Source organism: Rhinatrema bivittatum, chromosome 4, assembly GCF_901001135.1.
Source record: "Rhinatrema bivittatum chromosome 4, aRhiBiv1.1, whole genome shotgun sequence".
Classification (NCBI taxonomy): Eukaryota; Metazoa; Chordata; class Amphibia; order Gymnophiona; family Rhinatrematidae; genus Rhinatrema; species Rhinatrema bivittatum.
This window is the reverse complement of record NC_042618.1, coordinates 245,397,961-245,418,342: the sequence shown is the minus strand read 5'-3', so window position 1 is coordinate 245,418,342 and position 20,382 is coordinate 245,397,961. Positions and strand designations below refer to the sequence as shown.

Below are 20,382 nucleotides of genomic sequence, written 5' to 3'. Positions count from 1 at the left end.
GAGTGAATGAGCCGGGCCGCGGGGGGGGGGGGGGGGGGGGGGGGGCTGTGTGTGTGTGTGTGTGTGTGTGTGTGAGATTGCATGTATATGAATGATTGAGAGCCTGTACATGTGAAAGAGAGTATGTCTGTGATTGAGAGCCTGCCTGTGAGAGAGAGAGAGCATGAATGTAAGTTTACCATTGGGAACCTGTATGTGTAAGTTTGTGATTGAAAACCTGTTTGTGTGAAAGAGTATGTGTGTATGATTGAGATCCTTTGTGTGTGAGAGAGATCATGTGTATGTACGATTAAGAGCCTGTGTGTATAAGTAAGAGAGAGATCATGTGTGTCTGTGTGTGATTGAGAGCTGGTTTAGATGATGGAGCATGTGAGTATGTGATTGAGAGCCTGTGTGTAAATGAGAGAAAGAGAGGACATGTTTGTAAGCATGTGAATGAGAGTCTGTGTGTGAGAGAAAAAGACAGCATGTATTTATGTGATTGAAAGCCCATGTGTGTGTGTAAGCGTGAAAAGATAGACAGCATGTGTGTAAATGTGTAATTAAGAGCCTATATAAGTGAGAGAGAAAAAACATGTGTATATGTGAGTGACTGAGAGCAGGTGTGTATAGGTGTGTCATTGAGAGCCAGTGTGAGAGAGAGCGCTGGTATGTGACTGAGAGAGGAGAAAGTTCCAAGCAAACCACCCCACCTCCTACTAATTCAGAACAATCTCAGGACACCTGGAAATCAAACGTTCCCAGGTATGCAAAGCAAAAAAATGTTGTATCCTTATTATTTTTCATTACTGGGTCTTTGTGTCTGCTATTTTGAAATATTTTGTTGGTATCTGGAAATGTTTTATATGAGTTTTTAATTATTGGATATTCCACTCATCAGCTGTTTCGAAATAGGTTCTTTTTGTTAGTACAGTTTTACTGCTGATGATTTTATATTTCTTGATTTGTTTTATAAGGATGGGTGATGTTTCTTTTTCCTATGTTACACTGCATACAGAGACTCTGGCTTGTTGCAGTTTCCAATTCAGTTTTTTCTGCATGCTTCTTGTTATGCGTTTTGGTCTCTTTATTCTATGTTAGGTGAGGGACAGCACATGATTCAGGTGAGGTTTTCTGCTGTCGTGTAGTTTGTGTAGGACTCTATAGCAGCCTGACTTGGTCTGTTTTCCTAATAGGAGATGTATTGGTGTCTTAAGGCCTGGTGTAATATTTTCAGAGACTTATTGTACTTTAAAAGTGTGATCTTACATAAAATGCACACATTTACTTGTATTTAAGTTTTAAACATATTGTATGGTTCTCATGGAATTACATTTTAAAATATGTGGCGTTTATGGCTCTCTCAGCCAAAAAGGTTCCTGACCCCTGTACTAGATGGACAAGAACTGCTTTTCAGAATTATCTGGTTAAGTAGCGCCTGCTGCTAATTAGCCAGATAAGTGGTACTACTTAGCCGGATAAATTTGAATATTTTTGTGTAAGTAGTGGCACAGGCGCTACTTAGCTGAATAAGGCCTAGATTCATCGTCATAATATATTTTCATAGGAGGTGGTCCCACTATCATGGAGGCATTGCCACGACAGTGAAGCCCCTCCCCCAAAAACGCATTGTAGCTGTATGGTACAACGAGTGAGATAATCAAATTTGCAGATGACACAAAATTGTTCAGAGTAGTTAAATCACAAGCAGATTGTGATAAATTGCAGGAAGACCTTGTGAGACTGGAAAATTGGGCATCCAAATGGCAGATTAAATTTAATGTGGATAAATGCAAGGTGATGCATATAGGGAAAAATAACCCATGCTATAATTACACAATGTTGGGTTCCATATTAGGTGCTACAACCCAAGAAAGAGATCTAGGTGTCATAGTGGATAACACATTGAAATCGTCGGTGCAGTGTGCTGCGGCAGTCAAAAAAGCAAACAGAATGTTGGGAATTATTAGAAAAGGAATGATGAATAAAACGGAAAATGTCATAATGCCTCTGTATCGCTCCATGGTGAGACCGCACCTTGAATACTGTGTACAATTCTGGTCGCCGCATCTCAAAAAAGATATAATTGCGATGGAGAAGGTACAGAGAAGGGCTACCAAAATGATAAGGGGAATGAAACAACTCCCCTATGAGGAAAGACTAAAGAGGTTAGGACTTTTCAGCTTGGAGAAGAGACGACTGAGGGGGGATATGATAGAGGTGATTAAAATCATGAGAGGTCTAGAACGGGTAGATGTGAATTATTTACTCTTTCGGATAGTAGAAAGACTAGGGGGCACTCCATGAAGTTAGCATGGGGCACATTTAAAACTAATCGGAGAAAGTTCTTTTTTACTCAACGCACAATTAAACTCTAGAATTTGTTGCCAGAGAATGTGGTTCGTGCAGTTAGTATAGCTGTGTTTAAAAAAGGATTGGATAAGTTCTTGGAGGAGAAGTCCATTACCTGCTATTAAGTTCACTTAGAGAATAGCCACTGCCATTAGCAATGGTTACATGGAATAGACTTAGTTTTTGGGTACTTGCCAGGTTCTTATGGCCTGGATTGGCCACTGTTGGAAACAGGATGCTGGGCTTGATGGACCCTTGGTCTGACCCAGTATGGCATTTTCTTATGTTCTTATGTTCTTTTGTGTTGTGGCCAAAAACTGCAACACAAAACATGGTGAGAGGCCCTTTAATGTGATGGCTGCCGCAACCTCAAGGGACCACTATTGCCTTAAAGGGCTGCTGGCCCAAAAAATGTTAAAACTTGCAGCCAAACAGGGAGGTTGAGCGTGGTCAGTGCTGACCCCACTTCAACACAGGGCTGCAGATGAGGCAGCCCCAACTCACCCACAAATGGCAAAAAAAATTTAAATTATGCACATGGTTGTGGCCCTCCCCCCTGAAGTCAAACCCCCATCCCCCGGCATCTATCACAATGATCCCTGCCCCCTCAATGTTTATTACTAACCACTCTCCACCCCCGAAAAAATTTCAGCACCCTACCCCCACTTCCCTGCACCCTTGCCCCCTCCAGAAGCCCCCCTACTTTAATATAGACTCTGAGTCAGTGCCGGGTGAACCCTCACACCCAGCCCAGTCACAACCTTGCACATGGCCCAGTCGGCACCATTTTCCAAAATGGCGCCAATTTAACCTTGCCCCATTCAATCGTGATGATTCAGAAGAACTGAAACAAATCACTGTAAAGTTGGAAGATAAAATAAGGCAGGATGACAAACTAAAGAGTAGCAAATTACCCCAACCAGACGGAATACATCCGACAGTTCTGAAAGAGCTCAAAACATGAAATTGCAGATCTGCTACTTATAATTTGAAATCTATTGTTGGGATTGACTGTTGTGCCTGAAGATTGGAAGGTGGAAAATATAACCCCAATCTTTAAAAAGAGCTCCAGGGGTGATCTGGGAAACTATAGACTGGTGACTCTAATTTCAGTGTTGGGAAAAATCATGGAAACTATTCTAAAGAACAAAATCAAAGAATATACAGAAAGACATGGTTTAATGAGACACAGCCATCATGGAGTTATACAAGGAAAATATTGCCTCAACAGTCTGCTACATTTTTTTTTAAGATAGTCTTGTTCTTCAATAGAACTGTTATACAAGGTAGAATTAATATATGTATGGACAAGGACCATTCTGTCAACCAATGATCCCTCACACCTTTCAAGTTTACATTTATTGCTCTCCACTAAAGGAAGAAAATTAAAATCCCCAAGCAACCCCATCTTGGGTACGGAGTCTCTTATGCAAGCTTCCAGACCCAGGATGCATGCAGTCACAGTTAGGGTAAGTTGTACTAGACAACTTTAGAATAAATCATTCACAAGGCTCTCTCATGTTTGACTATGTAGACATCATTTAAGATGCAGAGCAGAGGGAATCATCCATCCCTTAGGGGTCAGTGTACTGACAAAATATGACACTGACTTGTATGGAATGATTGCAAAGCGAACACTTAGCCCTTCTCTCTGTTTTCTAGATTTTAACCAGTTCTCAATCCACAACCCAACATTGCCTCCTATCCCAAAATTTTAATTTCCTCAAAAGTCTTTTATGAGGTACTTTTTCAAATGCTTACTGAAAATCCAGTTACACTCTCAAGTCAAATTTCAAATGTGCATAAAACACGAATACACGCTATTTTCAAAACTGGATCATACATGCGTAAATCTGAGTCCATGAGTAACTGAGCATCTAAAAAAGGGGCATGCCACCAGGGGCATTCCAGGGCAGAACCAACATTTATGCAAATAAGTAGTTATTTTAAAACCTTCCAAAGTGATGCATGTATGTCTTATTTGCAAACATTTACTTCTGCTCAATATCTGGTGTAAGTGATCATAAACATTGTTAAAAAGAAAAACATGACTGGGTAGAGGGTATGGGTGCAATGGGGGGACGGGACGGGACTTCTGTCTGAAGATCCAGAAGGATCTTCATGAGCTGCAGATGGACTGGCTAACTGGTAGATTACTTGGAAAAACTGGTTATTTCATTGCCACACCCATATTATAAAATACCTTTGCTTACACATGTAAAAGCTGATTTATAGGGGTAAATGTATAAAATTATTGCAACGAAAATCTACATGCATATCATTTTAAAATTGAAATACATGGGTATATGAGTTGCATATACTTAGCTGGCTAATTTCTAACTTATTCAGCTAAGTAGCACCTTTTCCACTACTTAGACGGACATACCTGAACTTATTTGGATAAGTAGTGGCACTTATCTGGCTATATTCCATTTTATCTAAGTAGAAGCTGGCTTACATAAAAGGATAATTCTGAAAAGTGCTAATTGTCTGTCTAAATAGTACTTTTCGTACTTATCTATATATGTGCTGCTACTTTGCTGGATTAATCGACATCTGGATAAGTGTGACCTTGTGTGGTTCGTGGCTTTTACATACGCATCCTTGCATGCATATGTACTCTTATTTTATAATCTATGCATATCCTTTCTGCGCTGGTGATAAAATACAGTGGCAAGTTTGTGTGTGTCCATATACACATGTAAATGGGTGGATGCGAGCAGATTTGAAAGTTATCCTCTATATCAACTGGCTCACCTTTATCTACATATTTATTCACACCTTCAAAAAAGTGTAGCAAATTGGTGAGATAAAACTTCTCTTGGTTAAATCCATATTGACTGTGTCCTATTAAACTATATCTACCTATATGTTCAGTAATCTTGTTCTTTAGAATAGTTTCAACCACGTTTCCTGGCACTGATGTCAGGCTCACTGGTCTGTAGTTTCCCAGATCACCCCTGGAACCCTTTTTAAAAATTGGCATTATATTGGCCACTCTCCAATCTTCAGGCATCGTAGCTGATTTTAATGATAGTTTACAGATTACTAACAGTAGGTCTGTAATTACATTTTTCAGTTCTTTCAGCACTCTGGGATGTATACTATCTGGTCTAGGTGATTTGCTACTCTTTAGTTTGTCACTTTGCCTTACATCTTCCTCAGTTAAGACCAAAGCAAATAATTAATTTGATCTTTTTCTATGGCCTTGTCCTCCCTTAGAGCCCCTTTTAATCCCTCGATCATCTAATGGTGGCCAAGAGCCAAATAAAGCTCAGATAAACTTAGATAATTAAAGTATACACAAATAAACAGGCTCGAGGTGGTAATTGGGAAGGGGATGAGAGAGAGAGCTAGAGTTTTGAAGGTGTTGGAGGCAATGTGTGCGTCTGTGAGAGAGAGACGGGATAGTAATTGGGAGGAGGAGGGCTCTGAGGGCAGAAAAGGGAGGAGGACTAAAGGGGCTGGGTATGTAAGAGCTAGAAAGGATGATGAGGGATGGTGCATAAAAGCCATCTAGAAAGGATACTGGTGGAAAAAGGTTAGTATTCAAGGGGATGACTAAGTGTCAGTGAATCAGAAAGAAGGTATAAGGGAAGCAAGAGAGGAGATAATTGGGAGCGAGGGAGTCAGAGCAGGACTGATGTGGTGAGGGAATCAAACGAGGGGTCAGGAGAACATAAGAACATGCCATACTGGATCAGACCACGGGTCCATCAAGCCCAGCATCCTGTTTCCAACAGCGGCCAATCCAGGCCATAAGAACCTGGCAAGTAGCCAAACACTAAGTCTATTCCATGCTACTGTTGCAACATAAGAAGAGCTGAGAGAAATTAAAGGTTTGAGAGGAGGTGTGAAAGTCAGTGTGTGGATGATGGAAAGTCGTGAAAGGGGCAGTGACTGTTGCGGGAGAAAGGAGCTAGATAGCAGGAGGTTGAAGAAGAAAAAGCCACTGAAGATGGGAAGATGGTAGAATGAGAAGGGCAATTGAGGACAGATTTGGTGAAGTGAAATTTTGGGATAGGAAAAACTGGAGGGAGAGAGATGTTGAAGGATAGAAAAAGAGCAAGGAAAAAGGAAGGATGGATCCAGTTGTGAATGGATGTAGAGAGTGAAGTGACTGTGATGTAAAGGAGCGATTCAGAGGTACAGAAATTAGAAATGAAATGAAAGGGAAAGGCAAATGTCAGGGGAGGAAAAGAAATGGTGAAGATGAGAGGAAAAGTAAAATGGAAAGGCAAGCCTGAAAAAAGATTTAGGAGAGACAGACAAGAAATCAGAAAAAAGAGACAGAAACCAACAAAAAGATAAACCACTCAGATAAGTTTAATAACTAAAATATGTAACATAGTGATCTAGTTGTTTTATGGCTCCCAGAATAAACTAGATTTTCAGTATGCTTTGACAGCCTTTATTAGATCAATGCAAGTATTATTGAAAAATGTTGTACATGAGTTATTAAGACCACAGATGTTCCTTTCCTAGATAATTTGTTGCTATTCCAGTAAAAGGCTTCAGAATCCATAAAGAATCCCAAGATTGGAATGTAGTTATCAGTGTTATTTTATTTTCTATGTACATTTTTTTTTTGTTATATGGAGAGAGCTGGTGGAAGGTTAAATAATTTTGTGAAAAGCAATGCCTCACCAAGTGAACATAGCTGGGGACAGTCCCTTGATTATGTAAGAATCAACCAATATGGTATATCTTCCGGATTCTTCCAGAGAATTTGGTACTTCTTTTCACAATTATCCCCATTAGTCCAGAAGGATCTCAGCTATTCCAGTGTCCTGTGTTTATACAGGCTCATTTTTGGTTGGTAGGGTGCAAGGGGGAGGGAAAGCAGACTGAGATTGTTGAATTTACTAATCAAAATCTGGGTGGGGGTGGAGATGGAAGAAGAGACTGTATAACCAAAAGCTTCATAAGCCCATGCTCCAAGTACCTAGCAACGCCTTTGCTTATTATAATAAAAGTATCACTGTGTGCAAGTATTTAATTATTATAAAGTATTAAAAATCTCCCCATATGGCCTCCAGTGGAATGGTCCAATTACCATTCTGTTAGGCAGGCCAACACACTGTACTATATTATGGGGAAAGGATGTGTTGGCCAATTAAGCAATCTGAGTAATTGATCATTTCTTGGTGTTTTAAAATACTCTTGGTAAAGTCTGTGACAAACATTTTGTATCTATTTTATTTATTCCTATAGTAGCACAATTGTTTTTCTCATAGATATTTTCACATTGAGAAACATTTTCAAAAGGTTATTTGCCTAGTAAGATTATATTGGTTGAAAACTGTCCACATTACAGTGACTAAAATATATATACATTTATTCATAGCAAATAAAGTTCTCTCCAAATTATTAAAAAGGCCTTCCTGGGGAAACAGTTCAGGGGAGGAAGGCAATTTGCACGGATTTGATTCTCAAAACTATCTGTGCTATTTTGCCTCCCACTGCCTATAAAAACAGCAGGCAAAAATGCACACAGTCGTTTTAAATGCATGTGTCTTGTAGGTGGTTGACAAAGGGAAACTAATCAGGAAGTTTTCCTTTGAAGATCAGTTGTAAGATATTCCTGGTTAAAGTGCCCACATAACTTGCATAAACAGATTATTCCAATTTATCCCCCATATGGTTAGACCCAAAGGTAATTATTTACTTATGAATTAATACAGTCATACTAAAAGTACTTTTCAATAGCTTTCATAAACAAATAAATACTCACAAAAAAATAAAATAAATTATACTTCATAGGCGGATAAGGAATATATAGTTTTCCAAGCTCAAAATGATAAAATAATTATAGCTAATTATATGCTAGTGTACAAACATCGTGAATACCATCGCACATTTACAGGAAAATCTTCTTTGTTTTATCATAGGTCAGGTAGGAACACTAAATTTCATCTAGAAAATGTAACCACTGATTGCAATGTATGTGGTTCTCATCAAAACAACCCCCAAATTATAATACCTGTGGTTGTAAACCACAATACAGTTTCCAATGTCAGACATGATTAAAGCCATCATGCAAGTGACTGCTCCTCTCCAAGTGGGTTTCATGCACAGCAAATAAACTGACCTAAGGACCATCTTTACACTAGACAGTGCCAGGAAGTTGGGCGCTTTCCTTTTCTTCCTTTCAGTTTCTATGCAGTAACAAACAGATATAATGTGGTAGTCAGTGTACTTATGAATCATATTTCCAGTTGTGGCTGTGGAAGGGCTTTACAGGTCTATGGTTTAGCATTATCAACTTTTTCATATTCTGAAACAAAATTTCAATAAAAATCTGTTAAATTATTATTTCAACTCTTTTCTATACCGACATTCATGAATCAGATCATATCATATCGATTCACAAGGAACAGGGGGGTTATAACATTAACAATGAAGCAGAAGTAAAATTACAATAAAACAAGGTCGAGGGAACATGGGGGCTGAAGTAGCTAGAGGCAGAGGTTTAACAAAGCAAATTAAAAAGGGTATACTGGAAGTGCCTAGAGACAGATATAGAGTGCTCTGAATAGTGGCACTTATATATGATGCTACCTACAGTAATATAACCCTTCTAGAACCCTTCGATCTGCGGAGAGAGGAACTATTGAATGTACCCATGGTTTGTCAGTCTCGACTAGTCGTGCTAAGAAGAGATGGATATCCTGCTTGAAAAGTAATTGTATATGCATTGCATATCAGTAAAGAGTAGAATAAGATGTATGATAGAGATAGGACATAAGAAAGATTTCTGCTAAACAGTATCTGTACAGTGCTGCATATTGCTAGTAGTATTTTAGAAATAAATAGTAGTAGAGATAGTAGTAATTGCTTTTCACTCCCCTACCCAAATTTTTATCCTCTCCTTCCCTTGCCCCCCCTTATTCTCCCTTGACTCTGTTATAAATTGTAATGTTATAACTACTTTATATAATATTATCATTATATATCTACTTATATTTTATAAATTGTTTTGTTGTTGTTACAATTTAACAGTTTTTAATGTAAAGTTTTCTCAGTGATTTCTTACTGTTTTATGTAAAACACAATTGCGGATTTTGTTCTATGTACACCGACGTGATATCTCTGATGAGCGGCGGTATATAAAAACCAATAAATAAATAAATAAATAGATAAATAAGACAGATGGTTAAAAAAAAGTCTAAAATGTCCCCTTTTTTATAAGTGTTGAGAATCAAAGTACATGTGATCTGGATAATCTATAACTGAAGACTAAAAGGAGTAAAAATCACTTCTAAAAAACTGCTGGGAGAATTATCTTATATAACGCCATTTTACACATAGGGGCCGGTTTTAAATTTTACGCGCGTGGGGTACATTTGTGTGCGCTACTCGGCGTGCACAAATGTATACACGATTTTATAACATGCGCGCGCTACTGCGCGCATGTTATAAAATCTGGGCTCGGCGCGCGCAAGGGGGCACACACTTGTGCACCTTGCGCGCACCGAGCCCAAGGGGAGCCCCAATGGCTTTCCCTGCTCCCTCCAAGGCCGCGAACCTCTGGCACATCCGGATGTGCCAGAGGAGATGGGAACGCCCCAGCCCCGCCTCCATGCCCTGGCCCCGCCCCAGGCCATACCCCACCCCGGCCCCACCTCCAATCCACCCATTTTCGAAAGCCCCAGGACATAATGCATGTCCTGGGGCTGGCGTGCGCCACCGAGCCTATGCAAAATAGGCTCGGTGGGCACAGGGGTAGGTTTTCGGGGGTTACGCGCATATCTTATGCGCGTAACCCTTTGAAAATCTACCCCATTGCTTCTAAAAAGATAAAAGCAAACATAAAATCAAATAAAAAGATTTCATTTAAAACAAATAATACTATTACACGTAAACTCAGCTCACTACTGCAGGTCACTATTGAAAAGCTCAGTTAAAAGTACACTCAAAAACGTAGGTTTTTAGCATTCCCTTAAATGTCGTAGTGCAATTTATAAGACACAAGATTACAGGGCCAGAATTCCAGGGGCCAGAGGCGGCAATTGAAAAGGTTCCCCTCCCTAGCTCAACTAGATGAGATTGACAAACCATGGGTACATTCAATAGTCCTCTCTCCGCAGATCGAAGGGTCCTAGAAGGGTTATATTACTATAGGTAGCATCCCCATGGGTTAGCCACTAGAAGCCACTAGGTCCCTGTATAGAAGTTTAATATCCTAAGCCTTCCATTCCTTTCTTAGCTCCTCCCACCTGGAAGACTGTGGTTGGATACCTCATCCGTATTTAGCCAAGCCATTTTAAGGTTCTTTGGAGTCATTTTGATTTAGATTCAGAGCATTGAGGATTTAGCTTTTTCCACTCTCTGATGAGGCCCTCCCTGTCTAATTAGGAACTTTATATTTTTTAAAAAGTTCCTCTCTGTGCACACTCTGCCAGAGGGTTTTCTAGTTTAGTTGCAATGAGATAGATTTTTGCTTGACTCCCTTTGGGGCAAAAGGGTGCTCATTCCAGAAACCTGAAGACTTGTGAGCCCTTCTACATCCTAGATGTGGCAAGTACCAGTGACAGATCTTCTGAGTGAGATTTTTGATGGCTAAAATGTATTCTGACGTTTTTCAGAAAGGACTCCTGTTTAAACTTTGCACCCTTTGGAGAAGGCTCCCCCAGACATAAAGGACAAGGGCTAAAGACCTCTCAATGGTCAATTTTCTCAGTGGAAAAGGGTAAACAGTGGAGTGCCTCAGGGATCTGTACTTGGACCAGTGCTTTTCAATATATATAAATAAATGATCTGGAAAGGAATACGACGAGTGAGGTTATCAAATTTGCGGATGATACAAATTATTCAGAGTAGTTAAATCACAAGCAGATTGTGATACATTACAGGAGGAACTTGCAAGACTGGAAGATTGGGCTTCCAAATGGCAGATGAAATTTAATGTGGACAAGTGCAAGGTGTTGCATATAGGGAAAAATAACCCTTGCTGTAGTTACACGATGTTAGGTTCCTTATTAGGAGCTACCACCCAGGAGAAAGATCTAGGCATCATAGTGGATAATACTTTAAAATCATTGGCTCAGTGTGCTGTGCAGTCAAAAAAGCAAACAGAATGTTAGAAATTATTAGGAAGGGAATGGTTAATAAAAAGGAAAATGTCATAATGCCTCTATATTGCTCCATGGTGAGATCGCACCTTGAATACTGTGTACAATTCTGGTCGCCGCATCTCAAAAAAGATATAGTTGCGATGGAGAAGGTACAGAGAAGGGCAACCAAAATGATAAAGCGGATGGAACAGCTCCCCTATGAGGAAAGGCTGAAGAAGTTATGGTTGTTCAGCTTGGAGAAGAGACGGCTGAGGGGGATATGATAGAGGTCTTTAAGATCATGAGAGGTCTTGAACGAGTAAATGTGAATCGGTTATTTACACTTTCGAATAATACAAGGACTAGGGGCATTCCATAAAGTTAGCAAGTAACATATTTAAGACTAAGCGGAGAAAATTCTTTTTTAACTCAATGCACAATAAAGCTCTGGAATGTGTTGCCAGAGGATGTGGTTAGTGCAGTTAGTGCAGCTGGGTTCAAAAAAGGTTTGGATAAGTTCTTGGAGGAGAAGTCCATTAATGGCTATTAATCAAGTTTACGTAGGGAATAGCCACTGCTATTAATTGCATCAGTAGCACGGGATCTTTTTATCATTTGGGTAATTGCCAGGTTCTTGTGGCCTGGTTTGGCCTCTGTTGGAAACAGGATGCTGGGCTTGATGGGCCCTTGGTCTGACCCAGCATGGCAATTTCTTATGTTCTTATGAGCCTTAATCTACACTCTAGATGGGGCAAGTACCGGTAACAGTAAAGTAGCAGCCACCAAGGGTTTTTCAGTCTGCAAGTATTCAGATTTTTTGTGGGAGGTTTTTGGACTCACCCTCTCCACAGGGTTCCAGGGCTGGCATAGCCTGGTTTCCACATTCTAAAGACTTTTCCTGCCACAGAAGTCACCAGTATTAACATTGAGGAGCCAGACCAAGATTTTGGGAGTTCTCACTTGGATCTCCAATCCATGGGACCTGGACAGGCTGGATAATCATGAATAAACTGGACTCAGGTAAAACTTTTCCCTGTTAGAGCGGACTGCTCCAATAGGATTCCCATTTGACCCACTGGGAAAGCCTTATTCACATTAAAATCACCATGGGAGGCTTTACCCAGATACCTGAGATAAAGGACACCTTTCCAGAAGAGAAAAACACTTTTGTACTTCAGTCAGCTGTAATTTCATCTTTATTGAAAATGGACTAATTTAATTATTACAGAATCAGTAAACATTTCATTTAACACCCAGAGCATTGTATCCTGCCTGGTTTGTCCAAGTATCTCACACCCTGGGGTGCAGCAGCTAATACCACACATAAAGAAACAAACCATTATCTGGGCAATAAATGAGAGCTTCCCCTCACAAAAGAATCCACCCTTGGGACAGAGAGTCGTGCATGGAGGAGTGCTAGCCAGAGTCTACCCCAAAGAGTAGAAATAAGTGTGTGTGCCCTTGGGACTTAAAAAAATCCATGGTATGGATTACCTGTAAGAGGCCATTTACCCAGGGAAAAGAATCTAAGGCCAGGAGATTTTGAACCAATAGCAAAACCATATATTTGACATGTGATTGTATTGGAAGCCTTAGACTTTTAATCACTGAAGAAAGTGGTACAGTAACATTTTCAATGTAAATTGAGTGATAGGGTTGAGTCCTTATGTTATACTGCAAGACTAAAATGTCTATCTTAGCAATGTTTAAAGCCAATTTATTATGAGTCAACCATTAACAAACTGCCAAAACACAGCAAGAAACTACTGTAGAAATTTCCTCCCATGATGCTCCCATTTGAATGTAAAATTGTATGTCATCAGTATATAACCGGTATCCCAAACAGAGCCCAGTCAACAATCTGCAGACTGGAGCCATATAGATATTAAATAATAAGGCAGAGAGGGTTGAACCCTGTGAAAAACTGGATTCTAAGGGACACCAGGGAGATACATCAGATGCTGAATGTGCCTGTTGCTGACACCCCGAGAGATAAGAGCAGAACCACTAGAAAACCATACCAGCAATACCGCATTTCTGCACACAATATATTCAAATCTGGTGGTCAATTGTATCTGCACTAATTTTGCATTTCCAAATCAAAGGCAAAGGTTCCACAATGCAGATTAGCATGGCTGTATTAAATGCATCCCTAATCTTTCTTTAAACTGGGAATATTTGCATGTAGTGTAATGGTTAGACCTGTGAACTGTGAGCCAGGAAAGCTCCTGGGACTCATGAGTTTATTTCTTCATCTCTGTAAAAAATAATACAGATTGAACACGGCTACTACATGCTGTCCGTTTTGTTTTCTCTGTTTTTGATTTTTTACTTTTCTGAGGCAGGATTTTACAATCTTCTGTAAGTCTCTTTCCTGTTATGCTTTAAATCTTATCTCACATGTGCTTCTATAGATCCTATCTACAACAATAATAGCAAGTCCTATAACAAATTAAGCAACCCTAAATTTACAACTTTTTCTATCTCCAATTTTATATGATGAATATTGAAAGAAAATCCCTAGATTTTGAAAAGTATAGCTACAGAAGTAAGAAGGCCATGATCATAAGTGCATCAGAGCCACACCTTTATATGTCGACAGGCTCTTGGAATACTTCTTTCTCCTTAACCCCTCCAATCCCTCCTAGCATCCCTTGGCCAGGGAGAGACTGGCATGAACTCAGGAACAAGGGTGGGAATCAAGCAAAGGACAATAAATACTGGAGCAGTCCACAGCCATTTCAGTACTGTGAACCCTAATGGTTGAATATGCATCCACTCATCTTGTGATTTTGTTTATGTAATGTGTATTATAATATCATAAGTTAGCAATTATTTGTCATGTTAATTTATTCATTGCAGCAGGAGCAGGTGGAATATCTGAACTAACGGGCAGTTTTCTGAACACGGATAAGGCTTTATATCCTTATACCCAGGAGGATGTGGACTGCCACAACAACAGGCGAGACATTACCCCCTCCCAGAAGCCACATCAATATAACGAGGATCATGCAAGCCACGCAGCATGGTGGGGTCCAGTCACACCACTAGGGGCAACTCCAGCTTAGAAAGATGGTTGCGTGCCAAGGAGGATTGGTGAGTTTGGCCTAGCTTGGAGCATGGCAGGTTCGACCAGCAAGAAATTCAAGATTCTCCTGCTTGACTTTCAATGGGCAATTCAACTTGTGCATATGCAACCAACTTGGGTTCAAGTTGATAATTTTTTTTCTGTTAATAAAACTGCAGCCTTAACTTCCAGTGAGATAGTTGAGGTTATTGAACCATGTGCTTAGGTGAGGGTGTAGGAAGGAGAGGTGTCAGAAAGAGTCCCGTATTACTACCAAATTGCTTTATGCAGATTGTCATACAAATTATAAACATAAAAGTATTCTCTGTTTTAGGCTCTCTCAGACATACTGATAATCTTCTTCTATTACAAAACATATACTTAAAAAGCAAGAAAAGGTGGGTAGTAGTATGGCCATTTTAGTTTCAAAGATCCTCAGGTTTCCAGGCTACCTTGCACGGAATACTATCACTTTATATATAACTATAGGAGACATATTTGTATTTCAGATATAGCAAGAGGAATGTAGTATTTTATACATACATTATTGAAAACTTGAAAAAACAATATCTTTTGCCAGCTAAGAAAACAATAGCCCGCAAAACTAATACTGTAATGTATATAAGTCTATTCCCTTCTGGTAGTGACAGCAATGACTGTTCTGAAACACTAGAAACTCTTTTGTAATATATGGAAGTGAGTTATCATCATTAATGAATAGGGATATGGGAAACTCTACTTGGGACTGGCTGAATGCTGGCACCATGCATGAAGAAGTCTCAGGTTTGATTTCTCACTTGCGTCCCCATCTGTAACAATGTACTTTTATTAGTACAACATACTTTTCAGGAATAGAATTAGCATAGTGCTAATACAGGCCAGGGGCACTGTATTTCATTTCTTCCTTGTCTCATTTTTGAGTCTTAAAAAATAGTCACAGTCCAAATATTATTGCCACAGAAAACAGACTAAGTATGGCGTTAATTCATTTGTGGGTTTTAAAATTTACTGAAAACTATGAGTGACTTGAATAATTAAAAAAAATAAATTCAGAAAAGAAAAATGCACTAACCTGACTTTTTTTTCTTTCTTCTTTAATAGCCTCCTGAATCGCCACACTAATTTTTTCTTGATCTTCAGTATGTTCACGTTTCCATAATTCTTTTTCTTCTGAATGAATTGTTTCCATGCGTTGCCTTTCCTCTTCCACTGCTTTCAAAATGTTTTTTTCCATTACATCTTGTTCTATCTGTAAAGTAATGGTTTTCCTAGTTTAATCACTCCCACCACTAACAAGGATGCAAATAAGAATGCTGCTATAATGATTCTTATAAGAACTTCATGCTGAGATTACTTAACTACATACACAATTAAAGTACATATGTAACTCGAAATTCTTGAGGGTAGGCTTTCAGATGGACATTTTTACAAACAGACACGATGCTCATAATGTCACAACTTCTGGTTTCAAAAATCCCACAATTACTAACTATATCAGTTCACTGGGGATGCTATGGAGACACCATTCACAGTCACTGGAGGGAAGATTATCTCAGCCATTACACTATGGCTATATCTATTAGTCAGTTTCAGGGCACATGCATATCAGATTCCAGAAGGAATAACAATCAGTGGCCATTTGCTAAAGGCTATTGTTACAATCACTGGGCTAAATGGGATATGAGGATTATAAAAAGAAGGAAAACATCCTAAATATCTGCAAATAAAGATCCAAGGCAATGCAGCCCACAGAAGATTTGTTTTATTTATTTATTTATTTATTTATTTGAAGAGTTTTATATACCGTTATTCGGGAAAGCCATCATAACGGTTTACAAAGGAATACATTTTAACAAAGAGGTATTAGATATCAACAAACATGTTGTAGAAACAATAATGATAAACATAACCAAGTAATTCCTGATTGAGACAGAAGCACAAAAAGAGTAGGAAGAAACTGATAAGCCCATAAATACATACATTACCAAGAAAGAAAAATTGCTTATCCAAAATAGGTTTTCTCTAAAGATAGGGGAATCACCAATCATACAAATGGGTGACATCATTGTTCCTTGTTGCTGATGGATAGATTCAGAGTTGCTAGCACAAGAGCTCTGCATGTGCATTGGAGTTTCCACACACCCACAACATGCAATGTTCCTCAGTTAATTTTTTTCTGTCCAGATATGTTATGGTTTGAGGGTAGGTGTGAGTTGTTATAGCCTATGGGGAGGAGCCCCACAGGTCTACACCATCAGGAGGCGAGGTATAGGCACAGCAGGGAGCTCTGGGCAAAGTAGTGGAGAGACCCCCAGGGACCAGGGAGAGACCCCTGTTAGAGTGAGTAACAGTAGGTTGTATCTGGAGTGAGAACCTAAGGAGAGAGGCGCCAGACAGACCGTGGGGCGGTAGGCTCAGGATTATCCATGCTAAAGGTTCTCCGAGAGGACAGCCCCGAGGGGCAGAGCTGCAGCGTAGTGGGCGTAGACTTGGAGGCACAGGCCCACCCACAAAGCAGGGAGGCCCGGAGCTGGTCTCAGCTGTAGCTGTAGGAGGGCGGAGAAGTGATGGCAATCCAGTAGAGAAGCAGGCCCTAGGAGCGGGATAGCCAATAGTCGTAGAATACACCGGAGCAAGTCCCGTGGAGTGGGGGAGCTCTAGGTAGTCTCTGGAGTAGAGAACGCAGCCCGAGGAGCGGGGAAAAGCGCAGACAGTCTTGCTAGAACACATAGCACAACCCAGAGCTGCAGGGAAGGCTAGCCAAAGAACTCACAGGTTGCCACGGTGTTCAAGGAGACCAGAGTAGCAGAAGCTTGTTGCACAGTAGGGACCCAAGAGGCGCAGGGCCAGCCCAAGGAGCGGAGTAGACCAGGGGAGCGAGTCCCCGTAGGAGCGGACACTGACCCCCGAGGAGTGGGTGCCAGACAGAGTCCAGGAGCAAGGCTCTCGTAGTGAAGTCTCAGGAACACAAGGCAGGGTTTGAGGACTCGTACAGAACTTGTTGCTAAGTTGGCGAGCTGGGGGCGAAGGTAGAGCTTAAGTATAGGAGTCCGATGACATCATCAACCAGGGATGCTCCTGAGGTTCCCGCCGAAGAGGCTTCAAAGGCGGAGCAGATGATGCGCACGCGCGATTAGGAAGGCCCGCCATCGAAGTAGGAAGTTTGCATCGTCCCTGCCGCCATGAGTAGTCCCGAGGAACGCGGTGGTGTGGGGCAGGCCACATGCAGTGAGCAGACCCGGGGAGGGCAGGAAGAGCGGTGCAAGCAGTGAGTACTCACGGTTGCAGCATCTTCTGCGACAAACAGGCATAACAGTACCCCTCCCCCCTCTCTTAAGGTCCCTCCCTGGGGGTTTGGGTTTGTGGGGGATGGTTGGCATAGAACTGCCGAAGAGGATCCTTGTCTAAGATATTAGCCATAGGTTCTCAACTGTTCTCCTCAGGACAAAAACCCTCCCCACGAAGGAGGTATTCCCACTTTCTTCCATGCTTCCAGATGTTCAAGACCTCCCAAACTTGGTATGTGACATCAGCTTCAGAAGACAGCGGAAACAGGGTCTGGTGGCCCCCTTGGAGAATCCAGAAAGAATTAGAGACTTGAGTAGAGAAACGTGGAAGGGATTGTGTATCTTGAGTGATGCTGGCAGTTGTAGCCGATAGGTTACAGGACCCAGGCGATATAACACTGGAAAGGGTCCAATGTATTTTGGAGTAAAACGGGCTGAGGGCAGCTTAACATGAATAAATTTAATGCTGAGCAAAACCTTATCTCCAGGTTGAATTGAAAATGGGTTGCAGCACGGTGATGGGTGTTGAAAGCCTTCTTTTGATCTCTGAGCGGCCTTTTCGAGCAGTTGTTGGGTATCTTGCCACTGTTGATGTAGTTCTTGAGCAGTCGCCTGCACTGTCGGGGAGGCGATGGAGAGTGGGAGAGGAAGCGGTGGCAAAGATTGGCGTCCGTAGACCAGTTGGAAGGCCGATGAACCCGTGGAGATGGACACGTGTGAGTTCAGCGTGAATTCCACCCAAGGCAGGAGGTTGGCCCAGTCATCTTGCCGCAGACTCACGTAGCTCGCAGGAACTGTTTAAGGGTTCTGTTGGTCCCCTCGGTTTGGCCATTGGCTTGAGGGTGGTTAAGCCAAAGTAAATCCATGGAAATATTAAACTTCTTGCCCAGAGATTTCCAAAAGCTGTGCCAGTAAATTGAAACTCACGATCGAAGAGAATATGTCGGGGAAGACCGTGGAGCCGGAACACATATTTGAAGAACAGTTTGGGCCAACTGAGGCGCCGTAGGAAGACCCGAGTAAGCCACAAGTGCGGCATCTTAGGTGAAGCGGGTCAACAGTGACCCATATAGTGTTATTTCCATTGGAGGCTGGCAAATCCACAATAAAATCTGTGGCAATATGGGTCCAGGTGTTCGCTGAGAATGGGGAGTGGCTGTAGATGTCACCATGGTTTCCTGCTGGAGGCTTATGCTGAACACAAATGGGACAGGACTCTACATACGCTTTGTATCTTGCGCATGGTAGGCCACCAGTAGTAGTGTTGCAGAGTGAAGAGAGTTCTGGACTGGACCCTGGGTTTCCGGGAGGTCCATGAATCGTGGGCCCATTGTAGAACATTCGGCCGCAGCAGCCGAGGCACCACTGTCTTACCCGGAGGCCACTGGAAAAAGTGGCTGACAGAAGAACCTTGGCAGGGTCAATAATATGTCGCGGGATATCAGGCATATCCTTAGTGACGAATGATCGAGAAAGGGCGTTAGCACGACCATTTCTTATCTTAGGGCAGTAACGAAGTATGAAGTTCAATCTCGTAAGAAGAGGAGACCAACGGACCTGGCGGCCTGTTTAAATGCTGGGCTCTGGTGGAGATACTGGAGTTTCTTATGGTCCGTATACACTGTAATCTCATGTTGTGCCCCTTCAAGCCAAGGTCTCCATTCTTCAAAAGCCAATTTGATGGCCAACAGTTCTTTAGCCCCGATGCCTTAGTTTCGTTCAGCAGGTTTAAAACGTCGAGAAAAGAAAGAGCAAGGATGGAGCGTTTGGTAGGGGAGAACTGATTCAGCACAGCCCCAACTCAGACATCAGAGGCGTCGACTTCCACCACGAATGAGCGTGTGGGATCCGGGTGTCGGAGACGTGGTTCTTTAAGGAAGGCCAACTTGAGATCCTGAAAGGCAGTCATAGCTTCCGGTGACCACTGGGAAGAGTTGGCACCCTTGCGGATCATGGCTGTAATTGGGGCTGTCAAGGTGGAATAATGGTGTATGAAGGAGTGGTAGTAATTGGCAAAGCCAAGGAATCTTTGGAGGGCCTTGAGACTCGTAGGTTGAGGCCAATCACGGATGCACTTCAGCTTCTGGGGGTCTCTCCTATACCCCTGACTGGATATCACGCAACCCAGGAAAGGCATAGTCTCTTGATCGAACGAGCACTTCTCGAGCTTAGCGAAAAGTTGATTGTCTCACAGGCATTAGAGAACTGGTTAGACATCTCGGCGATGACTTTGGAGGTCTTGAGAGAAGACTAAAATGTCATCAAGATAAAGGACAACACATTGGTACAGCATATCTCTGAAAACTTCATTCATCAAATTTAGAAATACAGCGGGTGTGTTGCACAATCTGAATGGCATCACAAGGTATTCAAAGTGGCCGTCACGTGTGTTAAAGGCGGTTTTCCACTCATCGCCCTCTCGGATCTGGCCCAGATTATAAGCACCGCGAGATCCAACTTTGAGAAAATCTTGGCCCCTTGAAGCCTGTCAAAGAGTTCCGAAATGAGTGGCAAAGGGCAGCGATCCTTGACTGTAATCTCATTTAAGCTGCAGTAGTCGATGCAAGGATGTAGGGAGCCATCTTTTTTACCCACGAAGGAAAACCCTGCCCCTGCCGGAGACTTGGAGGGCCGGATGAAC

General features: G+C 41.6%; 1 protein-coding gene across 6 annotated transcripts in view; it reads right to left on the bottom strand.

The window, feature by feature from the left end:
- Window positions 1-20,382, bottom strand: part of CCDC91 (coiled-coil domain containing 91) — an 843,537-nt gene that overhangs the window by 252,706 nt on the left and 570,449 nt on the right. For 5 of the 6 annotated variants that reach the window (XM_029599989.1, XM_029599990.1, XM_029599992.1 and 2 more), the window contains exon 11: window positions 15,527-15,703. In XM_029599989.1, the coding sequence (XP_029455849.1) occupies window positions 15,527-15,703 (177 nt within the window). Of the gene's footprint in view, window positions 1-15,073; window positions 15,264-15,526; window positions 15,704-20,382 lie in introns of those variants that run through there. The other variant, XM_029599993.1, reaches the window with a different exon arrangement.